Genomic DNA, 20,742 nt, shown 5'->3' on the forward strand with positions numbered 1-20,742 from the left:
TACATAGAATGTTCTAGAACTTCTATTGGTAGATCACAAACGTTTGATCATAAGCACATTTAACTAATTTATAATGCAGAAATTAAGTGAAGTGATCAGGTGGGGTCTATTCTACGGAACGGAATGATGGACTAAATTATGGAACGGAATGCTTTCTCAAATTGAAGCTTGCAGCTTACCATTGCTGTACAAGTTATCGGTAGCACCTCCAGCAGGTAATCAAACGTACCCCAAGAAAGATAGAAACAATTTAAGGATCGATTGTGGGTTCTTGTTGGTTGTCATTAGTAACGAAGTACTAATTGTGGAATTCAAGTACTAATATTATTGTGGAATTAGCTGACTCAGTGTGTTCATCTTCGGATGTATCAAGTAGGGAACTTAATGCATGACTTGTTTTTACTAGTATGTGAGTTGTTTTTGCTTACTTTGACTTTAAAATGTACACTAACCTTTCTAATCGGCATAAATCAGTATGTAGCTACACTACAAAGGAAATAAGTATGGTGACAAGTTGAATCAACTCAGAATCTAAAGGAATTTTGTGCAGTGTGTGAGGAGCAAACATTCAGATACCACAAGGAGGCTATATTGTGTGAACATCAATGATTCATTAACGGTGCAGTGGACTAATGCCAGATATCTCAGCTTGAGTAGTGAGTTGAATCCAGGATGGGGTGTATTCTACAGAATGGAATGCTTTCTGAATCAAAACTTGCAGCTTGGCTAGCCGCTATCATTGCTGAAATGCATAGGGTAGTAATAAAATATTAATAGCTGTCTCATGCAGTGATTGTCCTCCTACCTGATATATCAAGCAGGTCTCTTCAATCCATTTATTGTATGACCAAGGCAAGTTTTGTTACTACAATACATTAGCCGATTGGATGTCAGTTGTTTCTGCTGATCTTGACAAGATAAATTGTTTAGAAGACCACTATTTCTTCAGTTTAGAGCATAATGTCCACAGAGAAATTAACTAGAAAGTTACTGGTGACAGGAAAAGACTAGAATGAGATGGGAGAGAAATTTTTTTTTTTGGTTACCTATACTGTACAACTTCAAAGAAAACATACGGACAAATCAATAAAATACAATAAGGTGAATTATAGATTTAAATACTTGATATGAATTAGACAATTATTGTTCCAAAGCAAAATTATAGATGGAAAAAAAGACTGGTGAGATCTTGGTTAATGACAGTGGTTGGAGATTAAAAGGGTGGTAATTTCTTGTTCTTGAGTATGTTGCAAAGTGAAGGTACAAATCAAAATGGGATATCCATATAATTTGTATACATAAATATTCTGGCATTACTGTATTCATTTGTCCTCCACTTGAATATTCTACAACAGTGTTGGTACATTGGCAGTCTACCAACTCTTGAGTAGATCCGACACAGAGTAGTCCTGGGCAATACTGAAAATAATGCTGTTTGATATATTGACAAGCTTATATTCACGATATGATTAAATATTGAGTATAATTAAATTTGTCAAGCAGTGAGACTATAACATTACATAACACATTATTGCATCATATTATATCATAGAATGTGAAATGGTGCCAGAAAACAGCTGGAATTTACCCATAATCGAATTGCCTTTCCTTGTAGGTATATAGCAAGTGCAAGAAACACAACCACTAGCCATTTAATTAGGCAATATTGGCGATTATATTGTCTAGACGATATTATTGTGGCTCTATAATTTACCTCGATACAATATATTGTGTAGTTCAATATCGCGATATTGTCAATATATTGAAATATTTCCCAGTTCTAACACAGAGCAGCCTGCTTTGTAACAAATACATATGACCCCACTGTAATTTCATGGACCAGCTGGACTGGGAATCACTTGAAAATGGACGAACAAATTTAACCTGTTTTGTATGAAGTGAAGCATGTGAAATGTTACACTCAAGAAATTCTAGGATTCTTAGGTGGTATGTAATTAATGTGAGCATTCCATTTCAGGTCTGACTAGATACATTGAAATCACACATCCATCTTGGTCCAAATCATGTTTGCCTGGTGCAGAGGTTGAAATCCCTAAACTTAGCTACCATCCTTGGTAAAAGAGGTGACATGATTTTACCTACCAACTTTTGTTTGACATGGACACATCCACCCTTCTCCATCCAGCAACATATAATAGCACAAGGGGCCACAACTTCAAACTATACAAACCGTTTTCAAGTATACTCAGCCGAAGAAATTGTTTTTCAGTGAGAGTGATCAATAATTGGAACAATTTTCCCTATCGAGTAGTAAATTCTGAATCACTAAACACCTTTAAGAACAGACTAGATAATTACTGGAATGATGATATGTATGATTGTTTGTAAATTCACACAATGCACATACTCATGATACACAGGCATTGCCTTTACATCCTTAACAAATAATAACAACATAATTATTTGTGTTAGCTAAGAATCGAGATTCAAGAGATGTCACTGCAGCTTCTGTAGCATGTCAAGTATTGCTGTCACATTGAAATTTTAGGCATAATCATCCATGATTGGTAATGTTGCTATCACAACTACTATTATAGCTACATGGCTACTTTATCATAACGCATGCAATAGCCTAATAGTTGACCTACAACTATAGCCTATATAGCAGGTCTGTCAAATGATCAAATGAATGCATGCTAAGATGGAGTTCACCTCACCATATTTGTCTCATATAATGCTTGTTAAATCACTTAAAATTTTTATTTGAATGTAGAGAATCACAAATACTAGCTATAATACAAAGTACTACAGATAGTCTGTATTTGTGGTGCAGTGCAGAATCAAAGCTATAAACAAACAACATGCAACAAATAATTATAATTAAGATTGAAGCAAGGGACAATGAAAACATAGATGCTGTTAAGTATTCGAGTAACTTGGTCAGGGACTTCACTCAGCCACGTTCTGGGATGCCCAACTTTAGAGAGAAATGAAAATTTTTATAATTATTTCTATACACACTAAGTAAGCGGCGTGACGGTCAGATGGACAGACGGCTTTTCAGCTTTATATATATAGATGCCCTGCACTGCAACAATAATATGCCTTGTGTATAAAGCAAGTGGTAAGATGCCAGAAACTTTCTCACTATTATACAAGCACCACCAGAGGATAGCTACACTATCATACCATTGGTGTTGACCATCAGCATTACTCAGACTACTGACCTGGATTCATGAGAACAGATTTTACAAAACCCATCCAAATCACACATCAGGCAAAATCAAACTAACACCACCAGAGGATAGCTACACTATCATACCATTGGTTTTGACCCTCAGCATTACTCAGAATACTGACCTGGCTTCACGAGAATCAGTGGTGCACAGGTGGATGGACTCTTGTGGTTGGACAAACACTTTCTGTGTGGTTTTTGCTACATAATATTATCAGCCAGCACAGCCCTGTAATCTCATGTCTGGACTTCAATCATGCTGTACCTCTATTATGAAGTCTAACCACTCTGCCCCCACCTTTCACAACTTTGTGAGCACTCGTGATACTACTTCGCTTGTCCAATTGCGCAAAATCCTCAGATTTTCTATCTTATTAGGTGGGAAACTCTACAAGTACTGGAAATAGCCTGAAAGTCAATATATCGATCCATCTCTTGTGTAAATTTCATATGCATGCTTACTTCCCTTGGCAAGTTGTAATGGCTTAAAATATTTAAAAGCACTTATCTCAAAACTTTTAATGTGCGAATACGAATTGGATCAGTATTCTAAAATCCAGTCACATAATGATAGTTGGCTTCTGTGGGTCTAATTCAGGCTTAAGAGAAACATTGGATTGGTGAAGGGAGATTTTCTAGGTCCAGTTTTTACAGCCCTAGATTGTATCAAGGACCCAAAGGATTTGGATAATTCTCTTCTTGCTTAAAAAGGGCTATGTGGGCTGATCTTCATGCTTTGACACAAGCCTAGATCTTGAAAGCTGTAAGTGAAGGTGTATGAATCTATTGTCTTTTTGTATGTGTCCCTACCTAGAGATGGAAAGGCCAGCTTGTGGAAGAAAGGCTGTTTTTAATTTGCGGGGGTAATGGTCTCGCGGATATTTGAAAGATTCACGGGATAACGGCCTCGCTGGTAGCTGGAAGGCCCCTTCTTTGATGGTGTGAGTTGTATGAGTAGTTTTCTCTGATCGAACATGGCAGGACTCCTTTCAAAAAAATGAACCAGCCTTATATATACTCTCTCTTCCTGTGGTAACTAGACACCTAGCATCCATTGCTGCTGTCCTTGGCTTTATTTAAGGCCTTAGCAAGGACATTACCCTTCTCCACTTTGGCTGAGAGGGGAAGTTCTCGCCAAAGAGAATGCCAGGAATTTTACCTGTGCATATGGCATACCAGGATGGACAGCCTCTAGTATCCTGGTATGTCTTCACATTACCAATAGGGAATATGGCACACTGCATCAGGCCCACCACCTTTACAGTGGAGATCTGTATGTCATGTGTGTTCTCTTAATTGATCTTCTAGTGGATAAAGCCAAGCTGATATTGAAGGAGCAATGCAGTTTAATGTAGCTGTCTGAAGTCTCAACATTTCTGTCAATTGAGAAGAAAGATATTTATTGAGGAAGTCTTCCATGTACTTATTTATCTGTGATGTCATGTTAGAATCGAGGTTTGGTTTTGGGTGCTCAGGCCTTACATTCATCTGCAGTTAAGTACCTCCTCACTCCTCAGATATTTGTTTAAATACTGTATACGTACAAATTTTCAAGGTACATAATTTTTGCGGATCAACGAATTTCAGGATTTTTGCGTTTTTATTTTTGAGGATTACTTGCTCTTCACTGAGGTTACCTATTAGAAAGCATAGAGCTAACCCTGATAATCGTTAATTTTCAAGGATGAAAATTTTGTGGAAAGCCAAGCAACCGCGAAACCCGCGAAAATTATGTACCTTGAAAATTTTTACGTATATGGTAGTTAGCTATTATTTCCCATGTGTACCTTCTTTGGGTGTAACTAGGCACTTGACAGCTATAAAGCAGTTTTAGTGGTTAGATTCGAATGAGTGCAATGGACAAGTGAATGACTGCTATGGATCAACAGCCCAAAGTGGTGGGCCTGAGAATCTGACTGAGTCCACATCTAGCAATGCCTCGGGTTGCCTGGATCCACGTCTAAGGACGCCTTAGTTTGGCCTTGTTCAGAGCAACTGAACGATGATAATGACCATCTCCGGTCTCCAGCTAAGGAACAGACAGAGGATTACAGTTGAACTTAATCTATCATTGGAACCTGATCCCTTATCACCATCTTTGGTTCTGATTTTCATCTGCAGAGTCTGCATAGTTCCTCATTTCCCCACTGCCAATATAAAACTTCTAGCCTATCCTCCTCTGATTGAGGCAGAACCTCCAGAGCTTCTTGTAATATTTGGTAAGTCAGTTTCACCTAAACCAGCCCAGGAGGAGAAGCACAATTTACTATTAGTATAAGGCTAGATCATGTGAGTGTTTTTATTATTAGCTTTAAATGCCACTATATTCAGGACATTATAGAAAACTAACTGCATTGTTGAAATGTATCTGGAGCCTCTGAAATACACAAGATTAAAAACCTAAGAGGTGTTATACATTGACGAAGACAGGTAGAGTTGATATTTGACTGTTTTATCCAGGATGTGGCATGGTGGATACAAGTGCATATATATGCATGCTCAACTCCAATAATGCACAAAGAAACCAGCTGTGGAATGGACTGCATTGTAAGTAAAGTATATGTGACCCGCTGAGCAAAACTTGAACCTGACTTGTTTGTATAATTCTGTTTTTTTCCATTGAATTACATTGGGCAAAAATCGCGTGCTACATAAATAATTTTATGTATGTTTTAATTGCTTCAGTAAACAGTGAAGGAAGACCCGAATTGACATACCAATGGATTTGCCTCTTCATGGAGAGTAAGAATATCTTTGTTTCATTTTTCTACCATAAAGCAAATGTGAGTTACATGTATTGGTTACATTGTGGTAAAATGTAACTGTATCATCGCCATTTCTAAGTTTGAACAACCATCTTGCTAAATAAGCATGGGTATATTTAGGCCCAAAACTATACTTTGATGAATGCCTTCCCATATACAAATCAATTGTTTTACTCTTCTTGTTGTCTATCACTATAACCCCAAAAGCAACCAGATAAGGCTGAAACTTTAACAGCCCATTGGCTTTTCCATCTAGACAACAAAAGTCAGTTAGAGGAAAATGCAGATAAGTTGGGTTTTCACTCAACAGGCCTAGGGTCACATATAGAGTACTTCTTTGGAGTGTAAGATAACTTCGTAAAAGGTTAGTTAGGATTTTGTTGTTTGTTTGAGCTGGTGTTTAGACTTTGCTGGTTAATAACTTTGTTGTGGTTATCTACTATATAAAGCTGAAATGCTGTCTGTCTGTCCGTGGTCCAGCTAACTCCCAAACGGTAGCACCGATTGACCCCGGATTTGCTGCATATTGATCGCCATCAAGCCAGCACCAAGGAGTTTATTGATAGAATTTTCTACCATGTCCTGCTGTTGTACAGCCTTGAAAAATCGCCATTACTACAATTTCGTAAACAGGTATTTTGAGCACAGCTGCTTCCCACTACATGGAATGGTGATTGCAACCCTACGCTGTTGATCTACGTTATAATATACACCCTTTGGTGGTAGTTACATGGTGAATTCTACCGCTATTGTGTCACTATGGAATAAAAGTCTTGAACATTTTTTCTGAGATATGCCACGCCTAATTTTCGTCAGTGATTGATTGATTGATTGAGTCGGCATGGCCGTTCTTCCCTGGTCAGAGCTAGTTAAATACATACATACATTACATACATACATACATACATACATATACATTCATACATCATGCATGCATACATGCATATATATATACACACACAATATTACAGACAAAATACAACGTCATACATTATATGTAAGCAAACACAATAACACAAAATTAGCTACTTTGTTAAAAGACAGATAAAAGGTAGGTTTGCATACTCTCCTTAAAATCATCAAATTGTACATAACTAAATTGTACATCAGTAATTAACTTCAAACTCTACAAGCCTACTCTTTATACCAAATTGTTTATCCAATGGTGGAATTCATGCCTACAACTAATGAACTAACCTTACAATTCAGCAAGAAAGCAAACAGACAGGAAAGTCGAAGTATAATATAATGTGAATTTACAGAAACACACTTACTTTGAAATCCCGTTGCTATGTCAATAGTACTGATGTCAGACGTGTCAAACAATTCTAAACAAGGCGCAATGAAGGAAAGCGAGTTTCTGTGCTTCTTGAATGGTAAATAGGTGCATCACAGCAAAGTAGAAGAGTAATAGTGAGGAATCTCTGCCTGTAGTGATGTCCATTTTACAAAATCCAACTGGACTACAAACAGCACAGGCCTGAACTGAATGGGATAGGAATACAGCTTTGAGTGAGCCAAAGACAAACAGGAGTGGTCGAGGCTACGAATGAGCCGAGAAACTTGAGTTACTGTACATAATAAACTTCTAAGTGAGTAGGATGGAATTTATAGTTCACACTTATGGATAACAGTGATAAACTATGGGTATTTGCAGGCCCACCTTTAGTCTAGCCCTGAGCACATGATCAGCTGGAAACTTTAAAATTCAACTTCACTGTGTACTCAACTGATCAATTATATGGATGCAAAAACCAACTCCATATATCACATACATATACTTGCTGTTTGTTTATTTTTACAACATGTGTGTGTCAATGTCAGAAAGATTATACATGAACTTGAATGCCTGCTGCATCAATAATGTCTGTGTTACAACTGGTGAGCTAAATGGATCAATGACATGTACATGTATTTAGCTCCTGTAGCAATGCATGTATGGTATTCGAAGGGCAGGCACAATAATTGTTATAGCTCAACCTGCACGAAGGGCAGGTACCGCAACTAGTTGCTACATAAATGTAAACAACATAGTCATCCTTATAGTTTATGCTGAGTGAGTATGGCTACCATGTATTGGATGGTTAGTGTGACACAATTCGTTGATTTAACCAGTGGACACTGAGAATTTGGTTGTTAATGTGTTAAGGATCCTTTCCCTTCTATCTGATGACAGGAAAAAGTGGGCTGAGACTATCACTCGAGGGGTCCGAAACAAGCTGGAAATCTCGTAGGTCTATCTTGAAATCTCTGGAATCAAAATCTTTAAATTACTGAAAATTGTCGGATACACACTAATATTACACGATAATCTAGTCTTGAAATCTTCACCAGAATCTTGGGTAAAAACTAAAGATTTCGAAATCTCGTAGGCAATTTTTGCTTGGTTTCGGACCCCTCGCTATCACTGCAGTACCAATCAACTCAATGACTCCTACTATGATGCTGGCAGCTCACAATTTTATGCTAGTATAGCTACACAACTAGATAACTGAAAGCAAGTAGCTAATACTCACCTTGTAATAATGATGATTTAATGCTACTCACTACATTACTTTAAGCAGCTCCTATTAGCTTGTCCCCAAGTGGGTGTGGCATCTGTCTGCAGCCATTTACTAAACATCTTTCTACAGCACAACTGTGCGTCGTGTTTTGTTCAACTTTGTTGTCGCTTTTTCAATGACATCCAGTGATGTTTCGTGTTCGTGGTGCAGCAGTTCTAACCCAAGATAGTACCACTTTTCAGGGGCAACGAATGGTATCACGTGTCTAATTAGATCCCTCATTGTAGGGCGAGTTTGATCTACAAGTACTAGTAAAACACCCACCTAAGAGATTTATTGAACAGTGAACGTACCGATTGGTAGAGCCATAGATTCTCTACCCAGAGCCACAGACTGGTGGGCGTATCTCGTATCTAGTAGTCAACTCCGAGTTGCTGTCACACGCGCTTTACATAACACTGTAACAGCATAACAATACAATAACGCGCTTTAAATAGAACAAGGAATAGTGACGTCATCGAAGTGAACATACCATCAATGATCGTGATGTTAGTGCAACGCAGTGTACCCATTTGTCAGTGAAATAAGGTGACATCTGATGGAACACTTGTAACAGGTGGGTAACATTACTTTAGAAGTGTGTAGGAACAATACTTGCCATCAAAACTGTCCTGTACGTGTACATGTGTTGTACCTGGCTTGTACAGTATGAAAAGGAGCGACGGTGAAGCTTTGGGTTTACCTTGGCTGTTATCACTGTGTCCATAGGAGACCGCCATGTTTAAGTGGCCCTATCAAGTACAACTGTGAACACAAACACTTCTAATGGCTATACGACGCTATGTACTCTGCCTCCCCTCGGTCATAGGCAACTAGTGTATGTAATGTTTGTTTATGATATGCCTGTATAGCGTATTGACTGTTGCAAGGTTCATTGATGAGTTGCACAGTCAAGTGACAATAAAAATATTGGTTTGTTAAATATAATTATTGTGTGGGTGTTCTATCATGTTTACAGGTAGGAACAATGGCTTCGGTTGATGTGACACTTCAGCTCTATGTGAGCAGTTTGACTGGCGGAGTTATAATCATCCATGGTACCAGCTCTAAGGAAACAGCTGCAGCAAACCAGCTGGGAGACCAACTGAAATGTCTCAATGTAGTAGACACACAGTGTGTAATTGTTAGCCTTAAGGAGTTAAGTGCGGCTATCAGGAAGGCCAGGCATGTTGTCTTGTTGTTTAACTCCCTGGATAACTTTATGAAGAAACTGAGAAACGTGGATGAGTTTGTGGCTCAAATAAATGATCTCAGAGAAAACACGATGTTAATTGTAGCAAGGCACTCTGTTATACCAGACAGGAGTCCATTAAATAATTACATGTGCCTGGACTTTGAAGACGAGCCACAGAAATTGGCTAAGAAGTGTGTGACAATATTTGGAGGTATGCATGCAAACTACTCACACACATACACACGTGCTATACAGCACACACATACACACGTGCTATACAGCACACACATACACACGTGCTATACAGCACACAAACCAAATTACCTTCTAAAAATGTTGCAGTGTATCTATCCCATGGCTAAACCTTCTAAAAGGAAATCAGTTTAGGAACCAATTTGGATAGGGGATGTTTACTGTGGTATGCTGGGGTATTGTCCTATCCATTCAACTACTGAATCATTGAGTAATAGTAAACAGCCTAAGCCTCTACCATTGTATTATACATTCTTCATCGCTACACATGCTGTGTAGGTGGGAGACTAAACGACTAGTGACTAAATAGTTTAGAAATGTGGTGTGATGACATCAAAGGTGATCATCTCTAGGGCAAAGTTTAATATGTGGTCCTAACAGGTCTACATGATTCACCTCTGAAAAAATACCACAGTGGACCCATGTGCTTGTAATATAGAGAACCCACCAATAGAATCAATAGCAGCTTATGTTCTAAGGGATACTTTAGAACCTTAACTGTGGTATACAGTATAGCTTGCTAGTAGTACTGTTTCAAAGTGACAAGCTTTAGATAATGCCATCGTGTTTACAGTCTGATTAGTGTAGTCAACTGGAAAAAATGTTGGGGTGGTAGATTAATTTAAAATTCCATTTATGCTGTAGATAGTTAAATCATCCAATAGAAAGTATTTTAATGCTGAACATTTGGCAACTATGTATTTAAAATCTTTATAAGTAAACACCTTATCTGACATTTGGCTTGACCTAATAAAGTGATAATGGATATAAACAAAAGTGTTGCAACTTCCCAAAGTGCTTGCTCTCTTCAGGTTTCTGGTTAGTAAATTTGTTGAGCTTTCATTTCTTGGTGCTTCTCTTTCTTAGGATAATTACATTTATCAAAGTTGATAGTGAAAGTCAATACTTATTGGTACACTTGTGATCAAAGCTGTCCTTATGAGTGCTGTGTTGTTGTGTTGCTATAGCACCCAAGCCAGTTGCTGGGCAGTCAGACGCAGTATTGTGGCACAACCAGCCAACAAGGGTGGTGTTGACGAGGCAGGATGATATGAGTAGTCTTGGTCTATCCATCATAACTCGTCAGGTGTGTGTGTGTGTGTGTGTGTGTGTGTGTGTGTGTGTGTGTGTGTGTGTGTGTGTGTGTGTGTGTGTGTGTGTGTGTGTGTGTGTGTGTGTGTGTGTGTGTGTGTGTGTGTGTGTGTGTGTGTGTGTGTGTGTGTGTGTGTGTGAGTGAGTGAGTGAGTGAGTGAGTGAGTGAGTGAGTGAGTGATTGTATTTGTGCATGTGTCTAGTGTAGTAGTGTGTGTTCTTTCCTTTTGCATGGCTACTGTTTAATTTTTATCTAGTGTAATTCACTGAAGTCCTATAAATATATAGTAATTGTTATAGTTGCAGTCATAGCAATTCACCACGTGCACATTCCTCCTGGAGCCTTTATTTTCACCACTTGACAACAGCCCAAGTTCCCTCAAATTAATAACCTTCCTGTGTGCCAAATTAGGTTCTCCTGAAGTTAATTATAGATCATCTGTAGAGTTGTATCACACACACCCACCCACCTGTATACCCGTCCTGATATTCCTTGTAGCAGCTGTTGACAAACCACAAGTTGGTTAGTTGCAGCAAGGGACCTTGTATTGAAATGGTATCCCCTACCATTTTAATCAGTCCTAGAGGGAGAATACTGTATCAGTGTTCGTTGTTCCTATCCCATTCAAGAAAATAAGCCTGCAATGTGACAATGGTTGAAACGGTTGTTGTATGGGTTAACTATCGATGGCTGTATAAAATGTGGTACGTTAGAAACTCAACTCTTCGTATTAATGAATAGTTCTCTAGTTCCATATGGTTTATCTTTTGTTTGCAAAGTCATTAAAAGTTCAATAATGTAGTAGGTCTTTGCATCAAGTCCAATATCTGTAAAATTAGAATCCTTGAAAACATGTGTTCACGAATTAATTCTCTACAAATAAATTTGCATAGACCATAGAAAGAGTTGTTGTGCTTATGTTGTACTGCATTGTGACATCAATTGTATAAGCTTTTCTTTTGTGATAAACAAAGAGGAATGAATGGAGACCTTCCTGTTATCACAGCTAACAGTACACATCAAGTATAGTCTGGTACACTCTCTTAGATTGGCAGATATAATTTTACAGCTGATTTTTTGTCCTGGTGTCCATAGGTTACTATGTACTATTGATTTTGGACATGCAGGTGTCCATTTTATGGTGGTTATCCACTGGTCCCTTTATGTACTGTATTTGTGTCATTGTTGTGCCTCTTGTTGTTTATCCCTACTTTTGAACATGTTCTTGAAACTGTGTCTTTTTTGTGTTAGCCCAGACAATGGTCTCTACTGTAATAAAGCTGATCTTGTTATGATAATGTGATAGTGTATCCAATGTTTGCTATTAAGCTTGTAATGATTGCTGTTGGGACAATCATTCCTGACCTTATTAAGCAGGTGGCTAGGTCCCTTTGTACACTAATGTTGCATTTATGTACTGTAGATGGGTGGTCTTATTATGAAGTGATCTGATTAGAAAAGTTACACTGTACAATAATACTAGACATGCACTCCATTTACTCCATTAGACATGCACTCCATTTGCTTTTAACTCGGGTCTACAAACTCAAGTCAGCCCTTGTCCATGTTACTGCTCAACATACTGACTAGGGATTACATGTGTCGAACACTAATGAGCACACAAAGTGTAGTATGCAGTTCTTTGTTTAGACACTTAATAAAACTGTACTGAAATCCAGCGAAGACTAAGCTGTATGATCACAAAGCCGCTGTATATCCACGTCAGTAGAACAAAGCAGTTTGTGGTCTACCAAAATCAACTTGCTGTGTGACCAACAGAAGCAAAGTATACCCGCTTGGAATTTGTACAGTGTCCTAGCCTGTGCCAACCTGTGCTGGCCCACCTTATTGAGCCAGGCTGCGGCATGGCTCACACTGTGATTTATTTCAAGCCATGCTGTACTGTACCTGGGTTAGAAGTAGGGCTCTCACGATTAATCGATAATATCGATTGTTTGATGAAAAAATGTAATTGATTTTTTTAAATTTTGTAATTGATTAATCGTGTAGTATACACGTCATCAATAAAAATTCGAAGTGAAAAGCCTCTTTGCTCGCTATAACAAATAGAAAGCTTCTCTGTACTATTCCATAAAGTACTAAGTTACAAGAAGCCGTACAACTACACATGCAAGTACTATTAGTATTAAAATATTCTTATCCAGATCTTCTGAAAACAGTAGCTGCTATACTTTAAGAATAAAGAACTGCACCATAGGAAAATATAAACTGATAATCTCTGTATAGCAGCCATCTTGATAACTAATCAAATCACGAGTAATCTGAACAAGGGAGAATGTACTAAAATATTTGTGGTGCCTAATTGTCTGGGAGGCTACACTGCTATAGGTAACCAGGTATTGTTGTGCTTTATAGCAAAAGTTGCATCACTTCAGCCTGTAAGTGCTGACAAAGTGTTGCCATAATTGTAACTACCTATCAACTGCTGCCATTCCTTCAATTCTCCTTTTACCACTATAATGTTATTCTGGGTGGTGTGTAGACTACCACTACTATACTGTGTACAGTGTTGATGAAGTGTAACTGATGCTATATGCATGGTGTTCACTACCTATAGATTAATCGATGTAGTAATTGATTAATAAATTAATTGAAACTGAGAGCCCTAGTTAGAAGGTAGTGTGAATGGGATGATAGTGCTTGCAACATGTAGTGTGTGATACAGTGTATGTAGTATATGTTATGCTCCTTGTTTACAGCTTCATCCTATTGAGTCATCTCTCAAGCGTGTGACGCTGATCAAAGAGATCAACCAAGGCGGAGTGGCTAGTAATCATCCTTACCTCAAGAAGTACATGCACCTCCAGTCAATCAACGGCATCTCCCTTGACAACAAGGACATTCCCAATGCAGCTGACATCATTCAAAAGACAATTGGTTACAAGGTGCAGTTGATGGTGCGAAGTGCTCGTCGGGATGTGGAAAAGGCTGAAAGAATCCGTCAACAAGCCAGTATCACTCAGATGCAAGATGCTGCAGATTCACCAATGGAAGTTGAGGAGTTCACTCTATTGGGGTCCCGCCGAAATGGCCATGAGAGAGTTATATCTACACCACGGGTTAGTGCAATTAGTGATGATTTTGGAGGCTCATCTGGCAGTGGTGGGACCAATTCTCCAATGTCCGACAATGTGTTTAGTAGAAGCATCAAGCAGCGACCACATGAGCTTCACTCTGGGGCTCCATTCCCTGTTATAACAGGCATTAAATGGAGAGGGAAATTTTGTGATGAGTTGAAGTGGCATAAGAAGCTATGCTCTGACGTTATAATTGGAGGAGGGGCTAATCTGGCAATTAATTTAACCTTGGTGGACTTTGCTGTGAGTTGTTTGTGCTAGAGAATATTATTGTGAACACTTGAGGACACCTATATGTAAATGTAAATATTAAATAATCCAGACATTTAGTTAATGTCCCAATGTACCCCTTACTACATAACTGACCTGGAAAAACAGGACACCTTGTGGGTGGTCCCAAGTACCCATGTTTGTTCTGGTTCCATTATACTGTATGTCTCTTTTTTTTTGTATTTCAAACATGGTTTTCTTCAAGGTGATATATACTTTCATTTGTAGTTATCAAAAATCAAAGTTTTGTGAGCATACAAGATGATAAGTTATGCAAGGTGTCAAGCATTTTGTTATTGTGGTGGTTACTAGGGATGTGCTGTGATGAAGTTATTTGATTAGATTATGAGGAACAAACTTAGTAGTTTTCAGTTGCTAATAAAATGGGACATCTTACAAATGCTGTGACCTGTAACACTGCATAACCTAATTTTGTTGCAGACACTAGGGCGACTTTGAACAAACTCTGAACATATACATGTGTAGAATGTTATGCGGGGTGTGTATATAGAAAGTGTGTGCTGCTGTACGGAGTGTGTTTGTGCTCCTTTATATATGCGACTGGGCACTCCCTTTTGTGGTGTAAGTCATGTGCAAAGTCACATGATGGTGATGTAATTCTATGTGGATATATATCATGTATCTGTATAAATACATCCTTCTATACTAATCACCTCAGCTTTTGTCTGCATTATATTGAGTGGACGTGCATATTTGTAAAGTAATGTGTTTATAATTGTGACTACTATATATGACCTCAACAAGCTCAGCCATGTACTCTTATCACATCCATTCAATTTCTCTCAGCAAACCTCCTTCTACATACTAGGTTTAACATTATGGCTTCTAACAAAAATCTACTTCATTAAAACTCAATGATAGTGGCCCATTGGTGGTGTGGCAAGTACTGAAGTTTTTAGGTGTTTTTTGTTTTCATATTTGCATATATACACTTGATCTTGTTTGTCTTTATTTTAGCAAGGTGAGGATTTTACTCGTGGGGTTGTGATAAAGGATTTCAAGCCTGGTTACAAAGCTGTTGACGGGCTGCTACAAGTAAATGACCTCATCCACAGCATAGAAGATGTCATGCTTATGGACCTGACCATTACAAAGGTGAAGGAGATAGTGGATCAAGCAAGGGAACGCAATACCGAAGTAGCTGTGCAGTTCTACCAGATGGCTTCCATTAATCTGGACATTCAGCCTAGCCGGGTGAAGAAATTGCTACCACAACAGTATCCCATGGGTCGTTCTGATGAAGGAGTTTGTGTGGAGAAGTCACCATTATTATCACTGACAGGGAACCACTACCACAATGTGATGGTGTTGGGAGACTTGCTGTATGGACAGGAAATAATGGATCTTCTGTGCAGTGGTGTGGAATCAAAGATGTATGACGGCATTGATGATTCAGACTCACTGTTGATACAACGATATCTTGATGATGGCTGGCAGCCCATTGACAAAGCAATAGGTTCCATCTCCTCAGCTGATCTTGACTGCGAGTATGTGGTCACAATGATCAACCACAAGATCATTGATCTGCAATTTCAGCCTATGAATCTTCTTCAACATATCTTCATGAAGCCAAGCGGAGTAACAATTTTGGTTATTGGTCTTGACAGCTTCCTTGATGACCCATACATTGAGTACACCAAGATGCAGTCATCACTTTCTTTGATTCATGCTCATGCATCCCCTAAAGGCACTCATGTGGTTGTTGTAGGTGTATATGATCGGATTACAGAAAAAGAAGCAGCAAAGGTAGCACATGTGATCTCTGAGGTGGTCAGAAAATCTCCAGCAACTAATAACCTAATTGTCAACTGTGAGAACAGCCTCATGCTTATGTACAAGACTAGAAGTATTGACCATCGAAGAATCAAGGCTGACCTGCAGCTCAAGGTGCAGAACTGCACAAAGGCATTTTACAAGCAACTGGAGCACAATAGCCAACACTATATCCCACGCCAGTGGCCAGTGGTTCGACAAGACATCGTGAATCTGTCAAGAGATAGACCAGTTGCACATTTGAAGGACCTGGATCGCTCTATCAAAGAGCACTGCTCCATGGAAAGTGATGGCAAACCATACATTGAGTTGCTGAGGATTCTTCAAGAGTATTCACCAGCTCTTTTCTTTGGTAAGTTGGAAAATGTTATCTTGTACTTAAGTACTGAAGATACCACAATGGAATATGTGATGTGTTCTTTAAGTCATTTAATTGTTGGTAAAGGCATTTGGTAGTGCATGTTGCTTATTTGTTATTTTGTTATTGTATGTTGTTTCCACAGGAAAGACAGATAGTCACCCACAGAAGCATTTCTTGCCCGATCCAACCATTATTCCAAAGGTGCTGGCACAGGTGCTACCCACAGCTGTTGACAAACACAGCCAGTACAACAAAGTTGATTTGGAATTGTTTACATCATCACTAATTATCAGTCGCTCCCATCTTCGTCTGGTCATCATGGAGGAAATGAAGGATGTTCCATTTGATGCCCTCCTAGACTGGATGATTAAACTGTTGGTAGCTTACCGCATCACTGTGGATAATAGTCTTGGTGAGGCGGTGCCTGTTAATCAATCTTCAAGAAGTGAGTACATCTTCTTCCCCATCCTGGGGCAGCATGCCTCCTGCTGTGCTCTATCCAAAGATTTGCGTGAAGAGTTTGCTGATGATATATGGGAGTTGTATGTTCATATCGGGGAGCCAATCTCTGCGGCATTCTACTACGAGTTTCTATCCCTGTTGATACAGGGTTCTTTTGAATGCCAGTCACAGTCTGAAAGAGTCAATTGTTTTCGTATCAGCAGCTGTGGCCAGCTTGCCACTGTTTGTTTCCATGCCAAAAATAGTCCAATGTACTTCAAGTTGATGACTGAGTTTCATGGACTACAACAAGTCATCGAGATTAAAATGAGGTTAGTATCGTAGTGTAATGTGATTGACCCCAGTGGCCAGTATGGTACAGTGCATCCTTGGTTATGTGAACCTCAGTTGTTCAAACACCTAATACTAAAACTGACTGTTCAATTAGAGTATTTGGTTGCTGCTAGAGTATGTACATGTATGAACAGAGCTCTGTGTATAAATCAGTGGGCTTTAGTTATCTGAACTAATTCACTTACGTGAACATTTTTGTATCTAACTCTGTAACACCCTATTCACACTTGTCCCGGATTAGCCAGAGTGTTTGCAACTTGAGTTATTGAACTTGGTGTTTATACTAATGCATCAGACATGAGCTTGATAGCGCATGTGCCAAATAATTATGAGCTAAAATAAGTGCACAATAATTAATAACCTGTTAATTGTTTAGACGCTTAATAAAACACACTGGGTTTGTAGCAAGGAAGTGTAGAACCAGCTGAAATAGGTCATACAATGTAATAGCTGCCATGTTTAAGCTAGTGGGTGCTCCTTTCACCAGGAATATCAACGTGTTGTTAGAGTGTAACTGTCAAAAGAGTCTATAGCTACCGGAAGTACAGTATGTCATATCCATTTAGTATAGAGGTCTACTCATTTGGCCAACGGAAACAAATATTATTGTTAGCCCAAGTTGGTCAGCCCAGAATGCATTCACACTGTATTCTATCCTGGGCCAGCCCACCTCTCCTTGTCATGCCGTGTTGGACTCAATTCAGCATGGCTTGATTGATTGATACTAGGGCTGGGACGAATATTGAAATTTACCTTCGAACATTCGCTAATAAAATGTTCGAACATTCGAAGCTTTGGTGTTAGCTTTCAAGTTACAGGTTTTCTTACATTTATGCGCATCCTTCTTAAGATATCTTTCTAAACCTATTTAATAAGTCTGTAAGCATTTGGAAAATGCATAGCAGCAGTACTGAATGACACGATCGGTCGATTGCAAATGGGCGTGTCCGCTACACTGCAACCATGCATAGGTAAACAGCAAGTAATGGCTAAAACCACGTTTTCCATACATTCTCTATCACTTTATAAGGTGTTTTAAGGCTGCAACTATGGTAGCAAGCTGAACTTCGACGGTTTAAAAGTGGGCGTGGCACATGAAGATCGATCGCGAAGAGACGAACAATGATCACGCAAGACAAATAAGCAGCTGCAATAAAAATAACGCGATTTATTTGTAATTCTTTCGTAGACTATGAGTGCATTACGAAGCTTCGAAGGATACTTTTATAATTCGAAGTTTACTTAACCTTCGAACCCACGAAGCATTCGAAGCTTCGTCCCAGCCCTAATTGATACTGCACTTTGTTTTGAGCCATGCCATACTCTACTCAGGTTAGAAGGTAATGTGAACGGGGTGAAAGAGCAAATAACTGAGGATCCACTGTATGTGTATAGTGTTTGTGTGTACGTGTGTGTATATGAATAAGTGCCGGTGTAAGGGAGTCCAGACTCCACCACTAAATGAATAAATTCAGCAAAGTTGGCTTGTGGCTAGCTGTGACACTTGCAAGTACAAAACATAGCAAGCAGCTAAGCTGTGAATAAAGGGTGCATACTTCAGGGTTTAAAAATCACAGGTAGTAGCCAAGGAAAGTCTGTAATTATGTTAATGGCCGTCAATTTTTGTCATGACATGGATGCTGATTATAGCCATGTCTTTGGCTACTACTTTTGATTTTTAACGTGAAGGTTGCATCCATTATTCGCAGCTTGGTTGTTCAGTAATGCTGAACTTATTATATAGATATTCGATTATGGGACAGCAGCAACAAGTATTTTAAAACTGCTGCATTGTTTTACAGACTGTTTACAACATTCACTAGACATCTATAGGGGTAAACTTCACTGTAGAGTGTTCATCTCATGTTACTTGAAAAGTGGGCATGGTTGATATTTGAAAATGCGGCAAATCGCTTGTGAATATGCTATAGCACAAGTTCTTACCTTCAGTCAATGTTTCTCAACTCATAGGATGGAAAGGGTGACAAATCGCTTCCGCTGTAGGATACGAAATTGGATGCATGGTTTTCATCACGTGACCAATAATAAATTCCCACAATCAATTTCGGCTTGAGTTTTTATATAAAGAAACTGGCGGTACTGCTCCCATGGTACATTAAAATGTACCATGGCCAGCCATGGTTTAACTTAAATGTACCATGGCCAGCCAGGGTTTATAAGATATGTACCATGAAAAATTTGCCATTGAAGTTAGGTGGCTTCATGGTACATGGCAAGATATAATCTTTATTCACTAAAAGCTGTTAGTAACATCAATACTCTGTATCACTGTGCTAATGGATGGCACTTGTACTCCTTTTGTATGTCTCATTGTAGAAAGAAGACTCATTTCCACTTTCAAAGTTTCAATAAGTTCATCACACAAATACTACAGGAGATCTGTCACAATCCTCACTGGATGCGTGTGCGCCGCAGCATCATGATTGGATGCAAGCCCTCACAAACTGAGAGTATGTACAGGTCCATCTTCCACAAACTGGGGACGCTGAGCAAGCATGAAGTGGATCCACCTGTTGTCTACCAGATGGAGATGACACAAGTGTTTGATCGCAAAGACCCGATCGATCTGAGATCTCCTGAGGCTGGTACCCTTGCTGCCCGAGAGGAGGACGATCAATACGCCCATGGAAAGAAGGTACAACTTGTTATTTAGGCTTTTATAGTATATAGTGGGAGTATACATAACCTATGGTGATAGAAATTTTAATATGTATCTCTGTGTAATAATAGTTCCACCATGAGTTACCTAGTGTGCTCTATTTTCTATTAATAGATGGACTACCCCACATTCAAAGTGGTCAGTGAGATATTGGACTCCAGTGGCAAGTGGGATGTGTTTGCAGACCAATTAAAACTTGCCGGGGTATTTGAGATCAGTCGGATGCACCGTCGCTACTCCATGGTATCACATGGTATGGAGCTACTGTCACGAGCACTAGGGCAGTACTCCATTGAAGACATCACAGCAACTCTCAACAAACTAGAACTCAACTTGGCAGTAGATATCATTGAGAAACGAGTTGAATATTAACAGTACCCGACAAAAATGCTACCCAACCTTTTTGTAGTTTAGAGAATTCCTCTGTATACTAATGTAATAATAAATTGTATGTATATTGCCATTATATTTTCTAAACACTTTCTGTAGATAAGTAATGTTCAACATTTGCCTGTATTGAGACCTGCATGACTATTGTGGACTGAATTTGTATAGCGTGTCTGTGGTACTTACATATTTTGTTGAGTGCTATGAGGAAGTATCAGTTTGAAAATTCATGTAAATCAACAGACAAAAATCATGGCTGCAGATCTGGGGGTGTTCTACTCTTGGTGGTTGTTCTAGCAGCAACCAAACTAAG

General features: G+C 39.0%; 1 protein-coding gene and 1 long non-coding RNA gene across 2 annotated transcripts; one reads left to right on the plus strand and one right to left on the minus strand.

Moving 5' to 3' along the window:
• Nucleotides 1-199: 199 nt before the first annotated feature.
• Nucleotides 200-8,952, minus strand: LOC136250192 (uncharacterized). Its single transcript, XR_010698454.1, has 3 exons — nt 8,819-8,952; nt 8,478-8,764; nt 200-1,431 (listed from the first exon to the last, which is right to left on the minus strand). It is a non-coding gene; the product is annotated as an uncharacterized lncRNA (long non-coding RNA).
• On the plus strand, nt 8,932-20,535 carry LOC136250190 (uncharacterized). The gene is made up of 8 exons (XM_066042370.1): nt 8,932-9,081; nt 9,484-9,910; nt 10,920-11,038; nt 13,765-14,385; nt 15,391-16,558; nt 16,710-17,340; nt 19,700-20,018; nt 20,157-20,535. The coding sequence occupies exons 2-8, from the start codon at nt 9,493-9,495 to the stop codon at nt 20,412-20,414; spliced, it is 3,534 nt and encodes a 1,177-aa protein (XP_065898442.1). The 5' UTR covers nt 8,932-9,081; nt 9,484-9,492; the 3' UTR covers nt 20,415-20,535.
• The last annotated feature ends 207 nt before the right edge of the window (nt 20,536-20,742 follow it).

This window comes from Dysidea avara, chromosome 3 (genome assembly GCF_963678975.1).
Source record: "Dysidea avara chromosome 3, odDysAvar1.4, whole genome shotgun sequence".
Taxonomy (NCBI): Eukaryota; Metazoa; Porifera; class Demospongiae; order Dictyoceratida; family Dysideidae; genus Dysidea; species Dysidea avara.

Excerpts from the sequence above, each read along its gene's own strand:
- LOC136250190 (XM_066042370.1), top strand. The coding sequence starts at position 9,493 with ATGGCTTCGGTTGATGTGACACTTCAGCTCTATGTGAGCAGTTTGACT. Across the intron at positions 9,911-10,919 it reads GTGTGTGACAATATTTGGAG|CACCCAAGCCAGTTGCTGGG; the intron begins GTATGCATGCAA and ends GTGTTGCTATAG. Across the intron at positions 17,341-19,699 it reads GTCATCGAGATTAAAATGAG|AAAGAAGACTCATTTCCACT; the intron begins GTTAGTATCGTA and ends GTCTCATTGTAG.